We start from the raw sequence: 21,518 nt of genomic DNA, 5'->3' as shown, positions 1-21,518 counted from the left end.
GAAACTCAGCAGGCCACTGCCTTGTCTTGGGCTAGTAACCCATTGCACATGTTAATGGCTTTGATCATTATCTTACCCAGCAATTACAACATGGTGAGTCATTTATCTACTGGGCTTCATCGATTACAGCACCACTAAAACCCTGTTTGCTCTTAGTGCCACATGTTGGTGGGGAGCATGGCACAGCGGCGGTCTGCAATGTACTAAGAAGTGTATCAGTTGTTGTTCATGTACTGTAAGTCTATAATTACACCTTCCTTTGAATTTGTTACTTAGCCAGCTGTAACTCAAAACACAACTATATCCCAAAAGACATGAGCTGGATAAATTTAAGGCTTCTTTTAGAGTAACTGGGATGACTGATCATTTTGTAGCAGCTTCCAATTACTTACTGTGTCTGGTCTCTGTTTCTACATAACTGTGCTGTCAATCTTACCTTTTAGTATATTTTAGTACCCATTGTCAACATGTGCTTTCTGACTTGCATTCGTCATGACGGGATTTGAACAGCAGAGGGGGCACGTTCAATTGGTTCAGGTAATGGCTGTAGTTGTGATTACCAGCTGAGGTTGTGAGTCATTTCTCAGTACAACCCTGTCCTGTGCATTCCACATGGTGCTGACTCACTCTCCACTGGGGAAAGGATATGTAGGGCAGCCTTTGACAATGAGCAGTGTCGGGGAAACACTTAGTGTGTTTATCACCTAGTGCAAGGTGAGAACATTTTAACTAATTTTCAAACACAGGATGAAAATTCCTTTTTGTTGAGGCCTTTTTATGAATGTAACACTGTATAGAAAGCCTTACAAAAATATTTCAACTAAAATATAAAAAGCATCCGCTAGCACAGACACGTAAGGTTTATAGCTATATATCCAGCAATATTCATTTTTTGTTAATGGGCGTGGAGTCCAACTTCTTGTGTACCACTAAAATGTGTGCAAATGAGACACAAAAGACATGTATGCTTTTTATTTCAATTTATTTATCTTGTAAGAACCAATACGAATTGGGGATGTTTTCAAAATGGGTACAATGATAAAAAACTGACCATTTTCATTCTGCTCCACCTTGTCTTTCAGATTGGATCTTTGTGTATGAGTTAAAATATGCATATTTGGGGAAGTCCTATTGTAGCCCCCTTAGGGAGAATGAATGAACGCAGGAGAAGTACCTGTTGTAGGAGTTAAGTTTTTTTTCCTGTTTAACTGCCTGGATGAGAGTGTATGTGTATGTGTGCATGTGTGTAGGATGCTCAGCAAGGTTTGGTGGGCTTATCTGAGGTGGACTGATTATTGCACTCCAACAAGATTTAAAAAAAGAAAAAAAAAAAAAGAAAGACATGGCTCTTGAAGGCTAATAAAAAAAACAAAAACAAACAAACAAAAAAAACTATTGGATAACAAAGTGTCCTTGCCCCTGCCAAACGCATAACTGTCACACATAGCATATCTTGTGAATAAATATTGCAGACATATTCAAACTCAGTGAGCCCCTAAACTGAAAGTGACTTTAAGCAAGTGAAGGGTAAAAGAAAAACATTACTGCATTTTCAGGTGAACCTTTGAGTTTTTGTGCAAAAAAAGAAAAAGAAAAAAAAAAAAAAAAAAAAAACACAGGATGGACTCAAGTTGAAAGAATTCTGGCCCGTGGTTGTACAGTATAACCGGGAGGCGGGCCAATCTGTGTGCTTTGACCTTCCATTCATTGGTTCAGCTGGTGGATCCCCAGATCTGGATTCATTCTTTCCATCACTCGCTTGCTCTCTGATCAATTAACCATGACTCAGTGTTAACAAATCATCACAATAATTATTGATAGCACTCTCCATTTTTTTTTTCTTTTTTTTAATCTCCCCTTGTTGGAAGATTCCCCACTAGATGCGCATAAGAAAGATGCACTGACAGGCAGCCTACTGCACACAGCAGTTGTGGCCGTTGGTATCCTTGAACCGCAGACGCATTTTGGGTCTGTATTTCTCGAGGTAAAGAAGCTGTTTGGAGTTGAAGGCTCCACGTCTCTTCCTGTGAAAAGCATAGGAAAAAAGGGGGACAGATGATTAAAACAATGCTATCCACAATAGACCGCACTACACTCAACACACTGTCTTTACTGTAGTGATCAAAGAATTAGTTCAGCATTTTTGGGAAATGCACTCACTTGTATTTGCTGGCAGAGAGTTAGATGAGGATCAATACCACTCTTACCTTTTAAATACAAGGCTACAGTTAGCAGCCAGTTAGCTTAGCTTAGAACAAAGACTGGCAACAAGGGGAAACAGCTAGCCTGGCTCTCTCCAAAGGCAACAAAATCCACCTGCCAGCACCTTAAACTCACTAATTAACACATTATAACTTGTTTGTCTAATCTGTACTAAAACTGAAGTGTAAAAACGACAATTTGCTGGTTTCACAGGAGGTTTATGTGCCAGACTATTTCTTGGCTGGGAGCAGCAACTTCCTGGAGTCTCTGCAAGGATTCCTCTAACAACAGACATCTTCCAAGGTACAGCTTTGTTTCTAGCGGGACTACCAGACTCTAGAAACAAATCTAAAGACTCTTAAGTAGCAGACTCTGGAATTACTGTTAAATTGTTAATTAATTAATAAGTTGTCAACAAAAGGAATAACCTCATGAACAATGTCAATCTTTGGCTGGGCCAGTTGCTTTTGTCACATGCACCCTGTTTCTATTTATGCACCATTTACTGACTTAATGCTAAACTTTTTATTTAAACCTTAAAGCTGAAAAGTAGGGAGGGTACTTACTGCCTTATGAACTGCACAGCATCTTCATACTTCATCCCACACTCAATGAGGGCTAAGGCCACCAAGACTGGAGCTCTGAGAGGTAAAGAAATCCAGTAGACCAGTTCAAGGAGACAGTGAGAGAATCAAAGAAGGAGAGAAGGAGAAGAGAAGATTAAATGCCAAGGTTCACACGGTTCCATAGTAATATTGTGGAGGGGTAGGGGTGGGGGGTGCTTAAATCTGGGAAACAGGCCTGGGAAATCAACAGGGGTGCACAAGTTCACCGTTGCCCTGCTGGGGCCCTGTGCTCACACCCTGAGCCTCACACACATAACTCTGATAAGTTACAGTAAGACAACCTTCTCCTTTATCACCAGAGGAGATAGAGTGAGGGGGAAAAAATAAATATAAAAACTTTGTAGACAACTTGGCAGGTCAAATCCAGTGCTGACAGAGCATTTCCTTGAGTGGCTTTTCTCACACAAAATTCTTGAGGGACAGTATGTGAGAAAGAAAGGATAGAGAGAAAATGAGAAGAAGAAAAACAGTGCATATTGTTTAAAAAAGACAAACAACAACAACAACAAGGCAAATAGCTGCAGCCTCCCACACTGAGGGTCTTAAGAGAATATTGACTGGTGTAAAGCAGATGAGACCGTACGGCGATGGAAAACCAGGATGACTGCAATAAACACCGGACAGGGAAGAAGAGGAGATGGATTCAGAAAATGCCAGTCCAACCAACACTTGTAATTATACAACCTCCCGAATGCCACAGCAATGCTAAATGCTGGAAGCCATTGAGAACTGATTGGCTTATTGTGCGTCTGTGGTCAGGAAAGACATTTTCACAGCAGCTTGCCCACGTCATGTGCTTCTGTCTTCTGTTTTCACACTTATGTTGTTTATTCTGCATAACTCATTTGTAAATTCACTGTCACATTGGCCTGTGAATATGACTAGGCATATCTCCACATCGCCTGTGCAACCTCATGACCAACAGTCAGATCACATGCAAATGTAATTGCCTTCCCTTTCCAAGCCTGCAGAAGCAACTGCAACACACTGTCGTCACAGATGACAGATACAGTAACTTAACCAGCTGATCTATTTACAGAGCATTAACAGGAGCAGGAAGAGAGGATGACCATTCAAGATACTGAATGAATCATTGGTTTTTAAGATTAGATACAGAAGAACAGGAAATATAGGTACAATGTAGCACATTTAGTCAAGCCAGCCTTAACTGTGTGACCAATGCTGAAGGAGCAACAAGTGTTACAAGGAGGAGGAAGGGTCAGAAGACAGTTAAAGACTGGAAGATTAGGAGAAAACATACTTATTTAGACACCTGTAACATTTGATTAATTATTGCTTTTTGTGGCCTTGTGTGTGCCGACTCCTACAGGTGGCACACATCTCCTTGGACTCTTTGTTCTAGTGGAGATAAAGCAGACCCTGGTGTACCCTGAGGTTGAGAGGTTAGTTCAAATGGGATGCATTACACCAGGGAGAAGTTTACAGTTTCCAACCTCCAAAAAACATCTGTGGATAACACATCCACACACCTGCCACCGCCCACCTCTTTTGTTGTGTCCAATCATGTATTTCATGTCCCTACCTGATCCATATTACAGTCAATGTATCTTTCATGACTCAGAACTGTTAGTAGCAGAGGTTTTAGCAACAGTAAACAATACAACAGTCAAAAGATGAGACAAAATAGTCAGCTCTGCCTTCTGAGTTATTGTCACATCCCTGGACAAACAAACACAGCTTGCCACTCACCGGCCAAGCCCTGCCACACAGTGCACAGCGATGCAGCAGCCAGGCTCCTCTCGAAACTTGGTGTTGAGCAGCTTGAGCCAGTCGTCCACAATCTGGGTGGGAGGAGGGGCACCATCATCGAAGGGCCAGTCCTACAGCAGACAAAAGTACAAAAAATATAAATTGGGAGGGATTAATGTAAAATAAGTAAGGCTGCTGCAAATGTGGCTGTGAGTCAACTCTTACCAGGACCTGAATCCCCTCCTTCTCTACGGGAGCCTTATCGTAGGTGGCATCACAAACTCTCACCAGTGTGTTCACCTCAAACTTTTTCAGCTCCTGGCAGATGTCAAAAGAGACAGGAGTTTAGGTAGAGGACTTACAAAAGGACGCACAGAGATACAAACAGACAGATGAGGTCATACCTCGGTGAACTTGTTAAGCGTGGCATTGGTGGGGTTGTGGGTGATGAGGAACCTCATGCACTCGTAGGCAATCTCGACTGCAGCGGGGCGGTTCATGTTGGCGAGACGGCTTAAAAAACAATTACAATACAATACTCTTACAAAACAAAAGCGACTTTTGGCTCAGAAGTCAGCAAAGACTGCTAGGAGATTTATGTATTGAGGAAAGGGTAGAATAAATAAAAATGACAACACGTGGACAAAGATGGGTCAGGAGGACAACAAGTGTTCAGCTATGGGATGATGTACACAGAGAAGGGTAACAAAAAGGATAAACTAGTCCACAGTACTCCGAGATGTAAAAAAAAAAAGAGAAAAATGAATTAATACAAAACCAAAAATTTAAAAGAATAAAAAAAAAAAAAAGAAAAAAAGATGGAGAAACTATCCAGGAGTCATCCAATCAGTTTACCCCATTCAGGAGAGCTGTTTGTGATTGGCTGTTCAAGGAGAAAGTAGAATGCAAAGATTTTTCGTATTGGTTGGGACAGGGCAGGGCAGTCGGGCCAAGGACTACGCAATATCCCAGGGGGGCCTTTGGAAGAAGAGTCTGCAGTTCCTAATGTGCTGGCAGTCAGGGGGGTTTCTGGGTAGCGTAGTCCCTCAGGGGGCGGCCGATTCACTTCTCCACAGAGGTGAGGTGCTGTGCCTGGCAAAATTCTCCGCTCACACACGCCATATAGGTACGGCTCAAGTTAACACAGAAACCCTGTGAAGAGAGGAGAAAGAACAGACTGAGTATATACCATTTTTAATTGTAATAACACACACACACACCCAGACCTAAACTATTATATGCTTTTTTTTTTTTTTTTTAATAAATCAAAGTTAGGATTTTAACGACTTTCAAATTGGAAGAGCCATTATTTTAATTGCATAACCACCAGTGTCTTAAAACGGCACATTTGAGCCAGCAATTTCACCAGGTAAAAAAATGACAACTGGTAAATTGTAGTTCATCAACATTAATTTTGTGTGCTAGCAAATAAAAAAAAAATTTTAAAAAAAGAAGTGTTGCCTGTTGTCTGGTAAATATGCTCTCTGTATGCTGGTGTACATTTACAAATGACCAATAATAGGTTTGTTGATGAAGAGAGACGTGTCTTTTTGCTATTCATAAAGGACCAACAGATCAGGAAGCCTTTTCATACATGGAACACTCTGGATGATTGCCATGTGTCACTTTGGGTTAGGTAGCTAGCAGGTCGCTTGGTATTTGTCAAGTAAATGGTAAGACAGCTAATGAACAGAGTTGTCGGAAGTAATAACATTAGCTTAAGCAGTTACAGTAAAGACCTGTCAACAGTAACGTTGGGTTGTATGGGTTAGGTGTGAAAACACTGTCAGATGTGACCTACCAGCACTTTGTCATTACTAACATAGCTCGCCAAATTTGCAGCTGTTAATTAATAGAATTTGTCACGATTATATTTAAATATTCTTGAGTAATGTTAATTATACAATAAATGTGATATCTTAATAAATGTGGGACAAAATTTGTCCGTTTTTTTCCCCAAAGAACACCAAGTTTATTTGGAGTTTGGCTTTTCTCTGACTGATTCATTTGAACCATGGGAGGACATTGACAACAGTAACTGGATTATTTCATATGACCCTATTATAGTAGACACACAGCAAGTTTCTGATTATGCTTGACACTTTTAATATGCCATAAATACTAAACAAATTTCTTGAGTTAAATTTTTAGAAAATTATTGCAATTCAAATCCCAATATTGGTCAAAAAATTGCAATGAAAAGTTTTTTTCAAATCTTTGCACTCTTCCCTCATCTTTCAACATAATTTAATTTTGATTTCAACAATCCTTTTGCCAACTTGTATTTACTCAAGTCTTGATTGACTGAAACATAATCTGCAGTATGCTCAAAGCTGCAGGTTTGATTAGACCCCTTGATTTAGGAAATTCAGCTTTCTGGATATATAAAACTAGGCTCAGAAACTTAAAATAGTACCATCATGACAGTTTCTACCTTGCAGCCACAGTGCTGTGAACTGACTACACCTTTGGATTACATCACTTTGTCAATTCACCACCTGTCCCCAAAATGGAAACTAATAATATGCACAGTATGGAGTGAACACATAAGCACACAAGGGTGTCTTACAGAACAGGTAATGTCTAGTCTGTAACCAGCCAGGGAGCAGTCAAACTCTGCCAAGTCCATGACGGTCTAAACTCAGCCGCCACAGACTGGCTGGAACCCGTCTCAGGGCAACATAGGAGGGAGGTAGGAAAGGAAGGGGGAGGAAGGAAGGAGAGTAGCGGGAGAGTGGATGACGAGAGCTGCCTGTCACTACGCCGACCATGTATAAACGATAGTAGGAGGGAAACAGAGAGAAAGGGCTTGGACTTTAGCACCGTGTCACAGGCAGTAGTCACAAGGTGAGGATTACAGGGTGGGCAAAGCTTCAAACAGCCTAAGTATTTCAGTCCCACGCTCCCTCTTTTCACCTCCTTGAGACTGACACTAGACTCTCTGTACTCTCTCCATTCCTATTTCACTCCGTCAATTTACTCAGGATATTTAACTTAACTGCATGACAGTATAAACCTTTTCATTTTACAAAAGTCACTCAAAACGACACCAACTCTTTCCTTCTTCCTCTTGCTCCCACTCACTAACCCACTGTCACTTACCCTCTCAGTTAACTGCCAACCTCAGAACCACTGACAAAAAGATGCATCAACCCACTCTCGTCTCTAAATTTTTTTCCTCCCCTCCATCTTTTATACTTGGCAGTACCCACAAGGGCTCTCAAAACAGCCTTGATTTTTTTTTTTTTTTCCCCTTGTGTGATGGCTGAGATCCTTCGTGACGCCTTTAATTACCACCTCTGAGCAGTGCTGAACACAGTGTGGCATTGCTGCATGCAGACAACTGAAGCTTGGACAAAGTGCAACAGACATTCAAGGCTCGTTTCAATCAGCTTCTAATCCCCCGAGAGATGAAATGGATGGACAAAGGGCGAGGGAGGGAAATCAACATGTGCTTCTCACCTGTGAAACTGGACAGTGGAAAGGAGAGCAGACTGTTGAGACAGACTGAAACATGGAGGAAAAACTGAAGAACGAAATAGCCAACAGACACGCCAAGGTCACCACAATGACAGCTTATGCTAAAAGATGAAAAGCAACTGGATTGCAGAGGGTTGTCCAGATGTACACAGTGACTTCATACAGTCTGTGTTTTAAATGCAGCCAATAAGAGACGCAAAAGGCACCAAAACACCATTTCAAAGTTAACACTGGCATATATGAACTGAGGCGTATCAGGGTTAGGTGGGAAGCCTGAGAAGTGGCTAAGGAACACGACAGTTATAATGCATGCAGTGTGCACTGGACCACCTGTATTGGTTGTCACCCTCCCCTCCATCATGTTTAAAGGTTAAATTACAACATACTTCTCCTATCTGATGGGCACAATAGAAACAATACATTGACTTGATGTATTAGGTCAACTGAAAGCAGGTATATTGAGACATCGACAATAGACGACTGAAAGCTAGCCCTCTTGAGTAAGCTTTTCAATAGAGAAGTGAGTAAACTTTGGCCTGCCACACAGTCTGCCATCACAACACTGTCGAGAATACATGCAAATCACTCAGAAATTTGCAAACTCGCTCTGCAGTTACACACTGCACAGATGCAGGAAGGACAAAACAAACACACATACATGCAGAACCAAATCTGTTTGTAGAAGCAAAAACATGTTTAACCACACAGGAAACAAGAAGCAGTGTATACAAAAGTCTTGAAAACTAGACTTAAACATGAATGGGTGAAATGCCATGCCACTTTACTGTCTGCAACTAACAATTATTTCAACAATTGACAACTATTTAGTTGGTCCTAGATGTCCACAAATAAGGAGATAGCCACTCACAATTTCCGAAATCCGAACTGACATTTATAAATTGCTTGTTTTGTTGTTTACAATAATAGAAGATTCAAACAAATATTCACATTTGACAAAATGGAACAACAAAAACTGTCATTTCATTTTTTTTTCCATAAAAAATATCAGTCTAGCCATTACTTAAACTGTTAATAAGACTCATCATTTCCATTCTACAGTCATGGTATTAACTATATTGTCAGAACACCTTTTTAATTACCAATCCCACCTTAAATAATCATTTTCTTGTATAAACTGACAACCAAAGCATCATGATCACAACCCATCATACTGTAGTTGATGGTGGTGGAGTTACAGTGACAGGTGCCAATAAAGCCTGCTTGTGTTGTTGTGGGATTAATTACCCAGCTGTGGATGTAAAAAAAAACACACACACACACACACACACACACACACACACACACACACTAATGTACTTCTGTTAAAATACAACTGGGTTACATCCGGCCTTTTGTGCATGTGTGTCTATGTACAAGTATATATACTAAACTGGGAGAAAGGTCACGGAGTAAAGGCAGAGGCCCACGCAGTGGCCCAGAGAAAGCTCCCTTGGTGCCCTGTTCCTCATCACATGTTCTAATGTTGGAGTAGAGCTGCAAGTGGAGGGAGGGAGAGTGAGTGGGGAGTGGGACTGACTGAGATGATAGGGAGAACTTCCCAAATCAGCTGGCCTCTCCCAGAAATCTCCTACAGTGACTAAGGAGAAAGAACAGAAGGGGAAAGAGAGGGGGGGGGGGTGCGAGAGAGCAGAGAGTAGCAGTACTAGCTGATAAGGACAGTGGTATCTCGGCTCAGAAAAGGGCACGCAAACCTAAACAGGTGATAAAGTGGCAAAAGAATGAGAACTGGGACATGGGTATTCTACAACTGCTAACTCATCATTTTAGGATGATTCAGTGTGTCAGTTTATAAAGACATGTCAGTTTTAAGCTCATAATATCAGCTAAAGATTGGAACACTGTCGGTGAAAGTTGTAAAGTTATCGCAGCTAATGTGCATGGGGAGAAACTGAACTGCTACAGTGGGAGTGCTTATTGAAAGCCTTTCACTGTGTTAAGGATTTTACTGCCATGGGACTCTATAATTGTAGAGCTGAGGCTGTGCACATCTTGTGTGGACACCTGATAGATGTCAGATGTCCTATCTCCATCACTGCACCACCACAAGCTGGCTGGGGCAATACATTTGCCACAAAGGCGAGGGGTGTTATTCTAAAATTAGAAAGAAAAAGACGGAGCAAAATGTCTGGACATATACATGCTGGAAGGGCAAGGTGGCAAAACGTCAGACCTTTATGCAAAATGTGGAATGTCTTAGTCCATCTACTTCCCCCCCTTGTGAAAGATGTTAGTGTTACATCCAACCCTGTCTGGTGGTCTGAGGTTGTGCCCGAGTCTCACTGATGTTTTGTCTGGAGCCAGACTGGGCATGACCAGACTGTACTGCCTTGAAGCAGCTGGAGGGCTAATTTGCTGTGTGGGAGCCAAGTCAAGGAGCAGGGGGAGCGCCTGTCATCCATGGCAGGATGGACAGTGAGAGGAGGAGGGAGGAAGCCCCTGTTCTCCTTGCACTGAAAGCAGCATGGACGGCCCAAGAAAAATAATAGCGCAGATACACTTGCCCCAGATACCACCTGCTTGCTACACCCACAGCACACACTTCTCCTTTTAGTGTCTCATTTAGACTACTTACTCATCCTCCACGCTTTCATAAACAAAAATACACACGTACATAAATACAAGGTGTCAGAGAAATGTTTTTTCTTTTAAGTGCCTGATCTCAAACTCTCCAAGGAGAGTCAGTAGGAAACACTGACAGCTGCATTTAAACTTACAGAAACCATAAATCGGTGGGAACAGAAATGGGGCCAAGTGTCACAGAAGCATGTCTCCATTCCTGTGGCCTCTGTGAGTGCCAAATAAGAGATAACTGATAGGCTTGGTAATGTCAAGGAGGTCGGGGACAAAGGAATAGTAACAAAGAAAGCTGGTAAGAGAAAAACCTTCAAGAGGACATAATGGATAAGCAAAATTAAACAAGTAAAAAAGAAAGTAAAAGACAGTAAAAGCAAAAAAACTACAGTCAATCCAAGAGCTTGGCAGTGACTATGTCTGAGATAAAACATAGGTCCAGCTGGTTATTTGCAGTGACGTCAATGCTGTTGATAGGCTGGGTGGGTGGATTTCACCTCAAACTGGAGCTGTGCTCAATCCAACTCTGCTCACAGCAACAATGGATGAAGGAACCTTTTATTCATTTCAAACAAGTGCTGGGATATGCAGAGAAAAAGCAGCGGCAGGTTGAGATAGCTTAGTGACAGAGAAAAGTTGAGCAGAGGCCAACTTTATAAGAAAAGCCCTGTTGACACACACACCCCAACTTCTGGGGTGTTTTTCACACATGGGCCAACAGGGGAGGTTCTTGAGGGCCCGAGGGCACTTGCGCTGACTGAGGAACATTGAGTTAAGTGTGAAAGTTGGTGTCAAACTTGGGTGTTGGCCACACAAGCAGTCTCTGGTCCACTTCTAAAAGGTGGCATGGGTGACCACAACCAACAGCAGTGTCCACTTTCAAATATGAAGGACAACCATTTCACGCAGTGAAAGCTAATTATCATAACTGGTTTCAAGTGTCACACTACAGTCATCCGCACTACAGTGTAGCGACAGCATGAAACTATTAGGAAAACCAAGACCACAATGCAATGAGTTTACTTTCACAGTCTGAGTCCATGCAGAAAGACCACAGAACAAAACACATGTCATGTGAAAGCCTGCACTGTTATGAAAAACAAGAAATTAGCCTAGTGTGAAGGTGCAGCTGCACTGGGAAATGCCACACACCCACCACACACTTGTTTTCATCTTTCTTTGCATGTCAGCTGGACCGAAGTAACAGGCATTAAAATGAAAAGTGTCTTTAAGTTTTCAGTGTTTGCAAGTGTGACGTAGTTGGCATTACTCTGTTGCCATGAACGCCTGTTGCACAATCAGTCCACAGGTCACATACAAAAGCAAACCTTGAGTAACATCTACCAAACAAATTCTGCTTTTAACTGAAGTATTTTGCATCTTAGAGGTCTGAAAAAGCTCTTAATGTAACATTCAAAGCTCTTAGTACATAAGAGAATTAACTTCATGCTTAATAAAGAAAAATGCACGCTGCAGATTCCCGGGAGACAGTCCAAGACTGAAGGGGCCTGTCAATGTGGGGTATGGTGACAGGTCACCACAGCATTCAGCAAACAGTACACACATAAAGGAAATAGTGTGCACAGCCCTCATTCACCATCAGTCATACTTGAAAACACACAAAGACAAACAGACAAGCAAGAAAGCAAAGACATACACACACACACACAAACCTACAAAAAAAAACTACACTAGTTAAGCTTCTACTCCTTTTTCTGAGCCTCACCAGTTTATTTAGTGTAACGTGCAAGACACCAAAATCCCAAGGCATGCCTGGACAAGACAGCGTTGAGAGATGGAGAAGAGGAGGTTTATATGCAAAACTGAAATCCAGCAGCGATCCCAAACTGTTGCTGTGCCTCCCATGAGCTGCACACTCCTGGGATTTGCAAACAAGCGCCTCAGGCTGAAAGTGATACTTGAAATCAGTAGATTCTGTGTGGCCCTTTTGCTTTGCTGACTGAATTCTGATAACGTGCCCACCTATGGGTTTCTAAGAATGTAGTCATGGATCGGGGAAGAACTGGTACATGTTCATTCAACACTTTTCTGAGAACAGCTTCTTTACTTTACCTGTCATGCAGGTAGGGGAAGAGGGATGGTTGCGGCAAAGCGCAATTATAGCTATGTGGGGAATGCTGCTGCTACTACTGGCAGCCTGACCAAACCACTAAATCCAAATTACTCTTTGTCAGCTTCTAACATGAGGATTTGCTGCCTTTCTGTGTTGTATATGATTGTAAATTTTATATCTTTAGGTTTCGGACTGCTAAGTGGGTAACACAAAAAAACTGAAGGCATCACTACATGCATGGAGAATATTAAATTGAATTTTTTTTTTAACATACCATGGACTAAATAATTATGGAAATATTAATTGATAACAGGAGTCATTATTAGTTGCAGCTCAAGTTGTCTTAAGAAAATTAAGAAAAAAAAAAAAATCAAAAAAAAAAAAAATCACATGCTTAAAAACTAATTCGGTTAATATTAGAAATAAATGGGTGAAATTTATCATGTTATTTGGTGTGTCCTCCATCTTTGAAAAATATTACGTAAATACTACCTTAACTGGAGCAGTTACAAGTTGCCCAGGTCTAAATATGATGTACAGTGAATGTGGTTGTGCAGCCTGTCTAAACTGGATATTTTGTGCATTTTCACGGGAGTTTCAATATATATGTACTTGTATGGACAGTGTACAAACGTGAATCAGTGAATACAAGAAAAAATAATACACTACCCGCCCTTTGTACCGGGTCATCTAATCAGAGCCTTATAATTGGGATATGAGTCACAACTGATCATGTCTGTGTTTACCTGTGTGAAGGTAGAACCACGCACAGACACTCTGACTCAGGCTTGTGGTTGTCTCGGTTTGAAATATAATAAACCCTTGTTTTTCAGAGTTATTGCTGCAGACCCACGAGATAAACAGACTGCCCACTGTGGGTAGTACTACTTTGAAATGGACTCAAAAGTAAACCACAGGGCAAGACATCCCTATGTTGGAAGAGAGAATAGTACTTTAAGTCCAAAATTCAAATGTGGTGATAGAGCCACAAACATTTAGCAGTGTGCTTGGGAAATACCTTTAAAACTCTGTAAGCCAAAAGGTTTGGTGACAGACTTACACTTAATCACACAAAGATCTTGCATCGCTGACAAAATGTAAACTGAAATGGCAACACTCAGAGGATACATAAAAAAAAATTTAAAAAAAACTTTATAAAAGGCTTTTCGCACTTGCTTGTAAAGAGACAAATATTCCTCTTGTTTTAGCATATGTGTGGGTGGACTGTGATCAAGCCTAGAAATATGTTGGGGGTACAGGATGACCCGTCTATAAATGCAACAGCACAACCCAACAGATGCACAAAAATCCTCAGGGCTGCCCACAAGTTATTCCTCCAGCCAGAGCAGACCTCTTTGAAGGGTTTGTAGGTTCACCACAATCTCTCACCTAGCCTTGTTCACAGGCTTTTTATCTGTTCAAAACAAAAGTGAAAGTCTATGAAGTAGGAATAGAGTTAAAAGAGAAAAGCATCAATGGTCACTGTACTGACAAATGTCTTACAGGAATGCTGTATTGAGGTGTGAATTTGTCTTTAAATAAGGAACGCTGTTGTGGGGCAGAAATGATCAGTGCCCAGTTTCCTATCTAAGCACTCTGCTTTGACCAAACCCCAAAATATAGTAGAGAGCTAATTCAAGTTTAAAAGAGCGTACATTCAATTTAAAGCCAGCTGGTTGGAATAAGGGTTAACAGCATATGAATGGCTGTAAATAAAGGCAGATGGGAATAACCTGACTCTGCCGTACCTACAGAGATTTTTTTAAATTGACAAGCTCAAAATATCATAATGCTTTTAAAGTTAACTGTAAGTTTAACTACTAGACTGTTTCTCTAAGAAAGGCTTGTGACTCTACCTACCAGCAACAATTCACTAGCTTTCATTCCAAAGATCAAAACAGTAGACAGTGGTGTTTGTTTCTCTGGAAACCATTTGGTCATATAGATACTGTAGCATAGACACCGCCTTGCAGAGAACACACTAACCAGAACCCAGTCAAAACTCTTTTTGTTCTTTGCACAACTTAATTAAGAGTTAATTAGCTACAGCTGATAAAAATGTGCCAGTAAAAGCAATTGCTAGCTAAAAATTATGATCCTGCATCTATCCACCAAAATCTGATAGAAGATTTTGCGATATCCTGCTGCTTAACAGTTGAACTACCAGCCAATAACACATGGGTCACATAACCTTACAACAGAGATGATACATATATCAAAAGCAATCCAATAAAATTAACATGATTGTTTAGTCTGTTTCTTCTATCAGTTTTACAGAGTTAATTATTCTTTGGGTTGAGTTCAGCGCTGTTGGTATTTAAAGGCCTGCAAACATTTTTGCAAAGTCCTAAAACTTTCCATCAGCGTATTACAAAGTTCTGTTCCGCGGTTTGTCAGAAGTGAGTTTGCTAAACCATGTGACAGAGATGTTACTGCTGTTGTAGTGTAATCTTATTTTTGCATCTTCTTGATTAGATCCACTTATTACTTAATGTATGCCGCGTTGATGGTAGCGCAGTATGTGATATTGTTGCGAGTACACGTCCACCTTAACAGGGCTTATTATATTGCTGTGTTATTGGACTTTTAGTGCTTCTTGTGTTGCTAGGCCAAGCCTATATTTAATGCTTCATTAGACTGTGTTAAATTATTTGTAGTCTCAAATCTCAAAAAACTAATTATTTTGCTGAAAATATCAAAAGTTCAAAATGCTAATATATTTTTTTTCATTGTCCAACTCAGTGTTGTTGACATCCTGATGAATGGACATCCTCATTCTATCACCTATTCAGCACAACAGGTTACCTCTCTGTGCTCCCAGAGGACAGGAGCTAATCTTCCAGTGGAGTACTTGTTGTTCTGGTCTCTTGTGTCCATGTAAACCAGGCTGGAGAAAGGAGGTGAGAGAATATGAAACTCCCCCTATTTCCACGAACAGACGAACTCCCCCTACACATGCACTCGCACATGGCAAAGCCCACTTATCACACTGCTTTGCAGCCTCTGAGCGAGTACAGATAAACAGTGTGACGATCAAAGGCCTACGATAGCGCTTAGTGGGAGGGCGGGGAGGTTGAGACAAGGACTGATCTGTCTCTGGAAAGGGCTGAAAGAGACCAGGGCTCAGTACCTTAGAAATGGAAATGAAAAGGGGAAAACATATCTGAACAAAGCCTTGTTCTTTCCTCACTGTGGCCTAATTGCACTTTTAATCACACTTAACACGAAATTAAACACCAGCACCTGAAAAATTACATTTGAAAGAGAAACAAAGCCAGACATAACACTGACATTTGACTATGATTTGAATAAGGATCGAGCATGAGAACACAGGAAAACTGATTATCTGCTGACAATGGAATCAAAGGAGGTTAGGCTCTCAACATGGACAAGTGTTCTTGCCAAAAATATGCTTCAACAAAGGCTAAACAATATCAAATGTCAACTATATTTGTGATAGGCAGAGGCTAGTTTAGATCTGATGCAGGGTTTCTGGAAAGCTGGACCACTTGTTGTCGTCTTGTCTTACAACTGTAGAGGGAACTTAATTATTTTATGCCATACCTATACAGTTCAACTATTATGAAACAACTTGTTTACATTGGGGATTGAAAAAAGAAACTTAATTGCGACATCCCTAGTCAGAGCCTCTATGATGGAAACATTAAACTGTTTGAACCTAAGTTATTGGAACATTTTCAAAGGATCACTAAATGACTGTTGAGCCTTATTCATTCAAAACAACCACAGATACAAAGTCATAATAAATTCAAAATTTCAAGGAAAGAATCTGACAAGAGGACACTTTTCACCAGACTACAAGTGCTTGAAGTACCTACCTGCACTTTTACCAATGTGTTTTAATGTTCCATTAACATATCTGTCTGCATTAATGTGCATCAAGATTGTTGATTGCTTTTCAATACCACTACATCTCCCCAGATGGGAGAGGAAAGTTTTCTACCGATCTGGAATATGGGTCGATGGACTATATTCGGCCGTCTCTGAGCTCCTTTGATAAGTCATAATCTCATGTCAAAATCCTCAAATCGGCTCCAGGACGACGTCTCCCAGCCTAGACAGACACATGCATCATGGCAGTGAGTGACACCTCTACCTGTGGCCAACACATGAATAAAACTGACTTTTCACAAGAAATTATCAGGTAGGGCAAAGATCTGCACATTTATAGAGCTGATTAGTCAATCACAATACAAGGTGTTCCTTCCACATTCCAGCTCACAATTACTTCCATTCTGCCAAATAATTGAAAGGCACCTCCACTGAGGCAAAACTAGTTCTATATAGACAAAAGGTATGAAGGTGCGTCTGGATTGTGTGTTAAACTAATTCTACAAATGTCAGAAATATGCACTAGTGTCAATTTAGAACTAGTTCACCAAGACAGAAAACAACTTGGGGAAAAAAAATGTGCAAACTTCCTATGACAGTCTAAGATAAAAATACGTTTCAGTACAAGAGGCCGACACTCATCAACAGACAGGAGAATGTCTGCTCGCATTTTTGCCGAGAGGTGCAGAGTCCCACTGCGACATCAATTCTTCTGACATTTGGAAACTAACATGGCCTTCTGACAGCAGCATCAGGGGATGCTTGTTGCCATATCAACAATTCTCTCAACGGTAGCAACAAGTGCTCCTGTAGGGATTTTTGCTGTTCCTTGTGAAGAGATCAGAGAAGAGCAATGGTGCTCTCTTTAAACATTCACCAGGCAAAGCCAAAGAAGCAGTAGGAGGTGCAGTATTGAAGAGGGTCAGGGTTCAGACTGGATGGCTGCACTTATACACCTGTCTCTTATACACATCTGAAATTGCAGATTAGCCTAGCAGTTTTGTACTGTACAAAAATAAACACTACTCATAGAGAGTGGACCCACAGGTAATGGGAGTTTGGCTTGAGGTGCAGTATCTGAGTGCCTACCAGTGTATAGGCCTGCCTTTCGCTGCAGGCTGTGCTCTAAGTGGACAGAGTGGAGCTATGCTATTTCTAGATTAGGCTGTGCATCATGTGTCAATTAGCTATAATATAAAGCAGGTCACAAGTACGACTGACCTACTTCCACAATAAAATGTGAATAGCGCATAAAGACTCTGAGCAGTCTTCTGTAAGAGTTGCGAAATCCTAGGCTTAAGAAGCAAGTGTATGTCATTGTTGTTTGCAATACTCAAAGCAGTATAATTACGAGATTTGCATTAAAAATATTTATTTTAAAGAATTACAACAACAACAATCACTTCCATTACTTCCACTATAAATTGTTATGGCTTCTGTTTGTTTTGATAACTAATTGCATTAAGACATCTCATCTCTTATACTGTGCAAGCGAATTAGGTCACCTTGCAGTGACTCATAAGCAGGAATGTATAATTAGCTTACCTGTTACACCAGTTAAGCATTGACTCATACGCCCATGTTGGTAGGTGTGATCAATGCTCTTCTTTTGTATTAGCTAGCCACTAGAATTTACTACCAAAGTGGAGGCTGAAACCATTGGAAGGTCATAAATTGAAAACTGAGAGGCATGGGAATGTGCTGAGGCCTTTAGTGTCACAGCTGCTCTAGTCAACTTCCTCCCCAAGTGCATTTCCTCATTTCACTTCAGCCCACATGGCTAAATGGTTGGGTGCTTTCTGTTTTAGGAAACCAGACAAGGCTAAATTATAGACCGACCTAACCCCAGTGTTAGCTACATTTCCACATGGAAGCATATCGAATTTACTGAGTCAAACCGGCTAGTTAACAATGAAGGCAGCAGTTGATAATACAAAAGCGGAAACCCAAGATAGCATAGCAACCAATAGACAGGAAATATCGGGTTGTCGATCACTTTGCTTTGCTGTTCTAACGTTAGCCTGGCATATGGCTTCATATAAATGGGTCAACCATACTGTGGGTCAAGATTTGTCACAAAGGGCGGAAAGCAGATTGCTCAGTCGCCATCTACCTTTAGCCAAGCTTTTCCCACCTACCGAAGCCTGTCGAGACCTCACCGCCTAACACCAAGATAAGATGAAAATACCGAAAATAACAAGCACAGGTTATACTTTAAACACCCACGTGAAGCCATTGGCATGAACGTTAGCCAAGACAGCTGTTAAAATGTTAACCAAAGCATTCGTTAACGTTAAGCTAGATGTTGTCCAAGAGAAATGCTACCTATACTGATATACCCAGGGCTCATTGTACAGCTACGGGTAACGCCAGCTCTTATTTTATGAAATTGCAGTCGACGTACAATTTGGACAATAACATGGGATAATACGACACCTAATGTGCCGTGTTCCAAAATAACAATAAAAGCCAGCTGGAACATGGTGATATAACCTAATGCTCGCAACGTTAAAGATTTTTCGTATGCTTCTTCTCCTTCTAGGAAATAGCCTTAGCCCTGATAGCAAGCTAACATAGCTACATTAGCTAGCTGGTTAGCTCAGCTCCGTACTTTGCATTTCCCAACAACATTTAGTAACCAGCCCAGACGTCAACACTCACTAAATTAGAGTCAACTAACATGAGGCTGGGTGATAGCAATTAGCAAAAACAATGATGATCGTTATTAATAAACGTTAACACAATTTAACAGTGTACGTAGCCAACACTCCACCGTCCAAGCTTTACTCAGCGAGCTAACGTTAACGTGGCTACACACTGGTCCAACTACTCAGATGACTCTCAGACTCTCATGAAATTTACTTTAGCTGCCCTGTGTTATGCTAATCACCATACATCCAACAATATGTAACCCAACTTTTAATCGGGCACTAGCGGGTCTGTGGTGTTGCTATCGTGTATGATCGTATCAGAGACAAGTTTCTACAGGTCAGTTCTCAGTTAGTTGGGTTATTAGCTACTTACAAAGAGCAAGCTGAACATTGAAATCCCGTGACTACCCCGGAGAAAGTGGAGGGAGTGCAGAAAGCGCTGTCAGGTCGCCTTTTTGTTCCTCTTCAATGTGGCAGCTTGAGTTCTCGTCGGAGGTCGGAACTGTTGTTGAGGAGGAGCCTCCTCAGTTTGCCGACACCCTCAGGCGCTGTCGGAAATGTGACTTTCAAGGCGGCCCAAGTTGTTGGCAAGGTAACACCGTAGGAAACTAGAGAAATTTTACTGTGAAATGTTCATTTGTAAGAGCAACTTTAATTTCTTTGAATGTGTAATTGTTAATTTGTATTTTTTTTTTTTTACAACGCACACACAGCGAGATGCAGGCTAATGTGACCACAGGCAATACATTTCCAGTAAAACAAAGAAATGAATAAACATTCTCCAGATGTTTCCGACGACATTGTCTTTCTCCGAATTGTGTGTGAGGTTGTTTGCAACGTTTGCTGATATTTTTCTCTACAAAAGCACATGCACGCTCGTCAACTCGTATTCTCAAGTAGTTTGACAAGATGTTCGAGTTTACCGAGATCACCCGAATGCAGCATGGAGGGTCTGGCGTCAGTACGACGTAAGAAGAATCCGGGTGCGTGATGACAGCTCACCATAGTGACGACAGTTCCAGAAAAGGTCTTATAATACATCCATGAAATAAGCGTACACTATTATCTATGTGCTCATGGGTTGTTTTGTAACAAATATTTTATAATTTAATGTCTTAATCCAATCGAATTTCAAGTAGCTCCAATTGCCAACTGAGGCACTCCTATTATAGAGCCAAGGGGTCTATAATTTCACCCAATCTAAAACAAGACAACCCTGTCAAACAGGAGAGAAAATAACATCAATCTAGAACGATAAAATTAGACACACATTTAACTCTGTTCCATAAGTCCCCCTGAAGTAATTTGCCACAAGCAGTCTTTGGGATGGCTTAACACGGACACAAACTGAGATAAAGATTGATATTGTCTATACACTCACCAAGCACTTTATTAGAAACACCTGTACACTTGCTTATTGACGCAATCCAATCAGCCTCTCATGTTGCAGCAGTGCAATGCATAAAATCATGCAGATATAGGTCATGAGTTTCAGTCAATTTTCACATCAAACATCAGAATGGGGAAAAAATGTGATCTCAGTGACTTTGACCATGGCATGATTGTTGGTGCCAGACGGGCTGGTTTGAGTATTTCTGAAACTGCTGATCTCCTGGGATTTTCACATACAACAGTCTCTAGAGTTTACCAAAAATGCTGCAGAAAACAAAAAACGCCTTGTTGATGAGAGAGGTCAGAGGAGAATGGCCAGACTGGTTGGAGCTGACACAAAGGCTACAGGAACTCAGATAACCACTCTTTACAACTGTGTTAGGACTATCAAAATGCACAACAAGGTGAACCATGAGGCACTGAGATGGGTCACAATTTGGTGTGAACAACATGAATCCATGGACTCAATCTGCCTTGTATCAACAGTCCAGTGTGATGGATCAATTATTCAGTCTCAAGCTGGTTTCTTGAACATGACAATGACTTCAGTGAACTTCAGTTGCCTCCTCAATCACCAGATCTGAATCCAGTAAAACACTCTTGGGATGTTGTAGAACGAGAGATTAGCAGTATGAATGTGGAGCTGACAACATAGACCAGAATCTCAGAGGAATGTTTCCAACATCTTGTGGAGTTCATGTCATGAGGAATGGAGGCTGTTTTGAGAGCAAAGGGAGAGCCTAACTATTGTTAGTATGGTGTTCCTAATAAAGTGCTTAGTGTGTGTGTATGTTTTCATTTTAAGCCAACTCACGTGATGTTATCTGTAATGAAATTACATTTCAAGTAACTGACTAACACTTTTGTTATCTAAAGTAAGTGATTGGAAGTCATAGGCGGAAGCCTATCAGTACCACTCTGAGCTTAGTGGCAGATCTG

The 21,518-nt window shown here is 41.0% G+C and overlaps 1 protein-coding gene across 1 annotated transcript; it reads right to left on the bottom strand.

Annotated features, from left to right (window-relative positions):
• Nucleotides 1-965: 965 nt before the first annotated feature.
• On the bottom strand, nt 966-19,701 carry ptp4a2b (protein tyrosine phosphatase 4A2b). Its single transcript, XM_023431093.2, has 7 exons — nt 19,561-19,701; nt 5,394-5,690; nt 4,943-5,051; nt 4,764-4,856; nt 4,539-4,669; nt 2,769-2,843; nt 966-2,024 (listed from the first exon to the last, which is right to left on the bottom strand). Exons 2-7 carry the CDS (start codon nt 5,396-5,398, stop codon nt 1,913-1,915), a joined length of 525 nt encoding a protein of 174 aa, XP_023286861.1. The 5' UTR covers nt 5,399-5,690; nt 19,561-19,701; the 3' UTR covers nt 966-1,912.
• Between the last annotated feature and the right edge of the window lie 1,817 nt (nt 19,702-21,518).

Source organism: Seriola lalandi, unplaced genomic scaffold (assembly GCF_002814215.2).
Source record: "Seriola lalandi dorsalis isolate HSWRI2012SDOR001 ecotype SW California unplaced genomic scaffold, Sedor1 jcf7180002054916, whole genome shotgun sequence".
Classification (NCBI taxonomy): domain Eukaryota; kingdom Metazoa; phylum Chordata; class Actinopteri; order Carangiformes; family Carangidae; genus Seriola; species Seriola lalandi.
The sequence above is the reverse complement of the archived record's forward strand: the minus strand, read 5'-3'. Positions and strand labels throughout refer to the sequence as shown.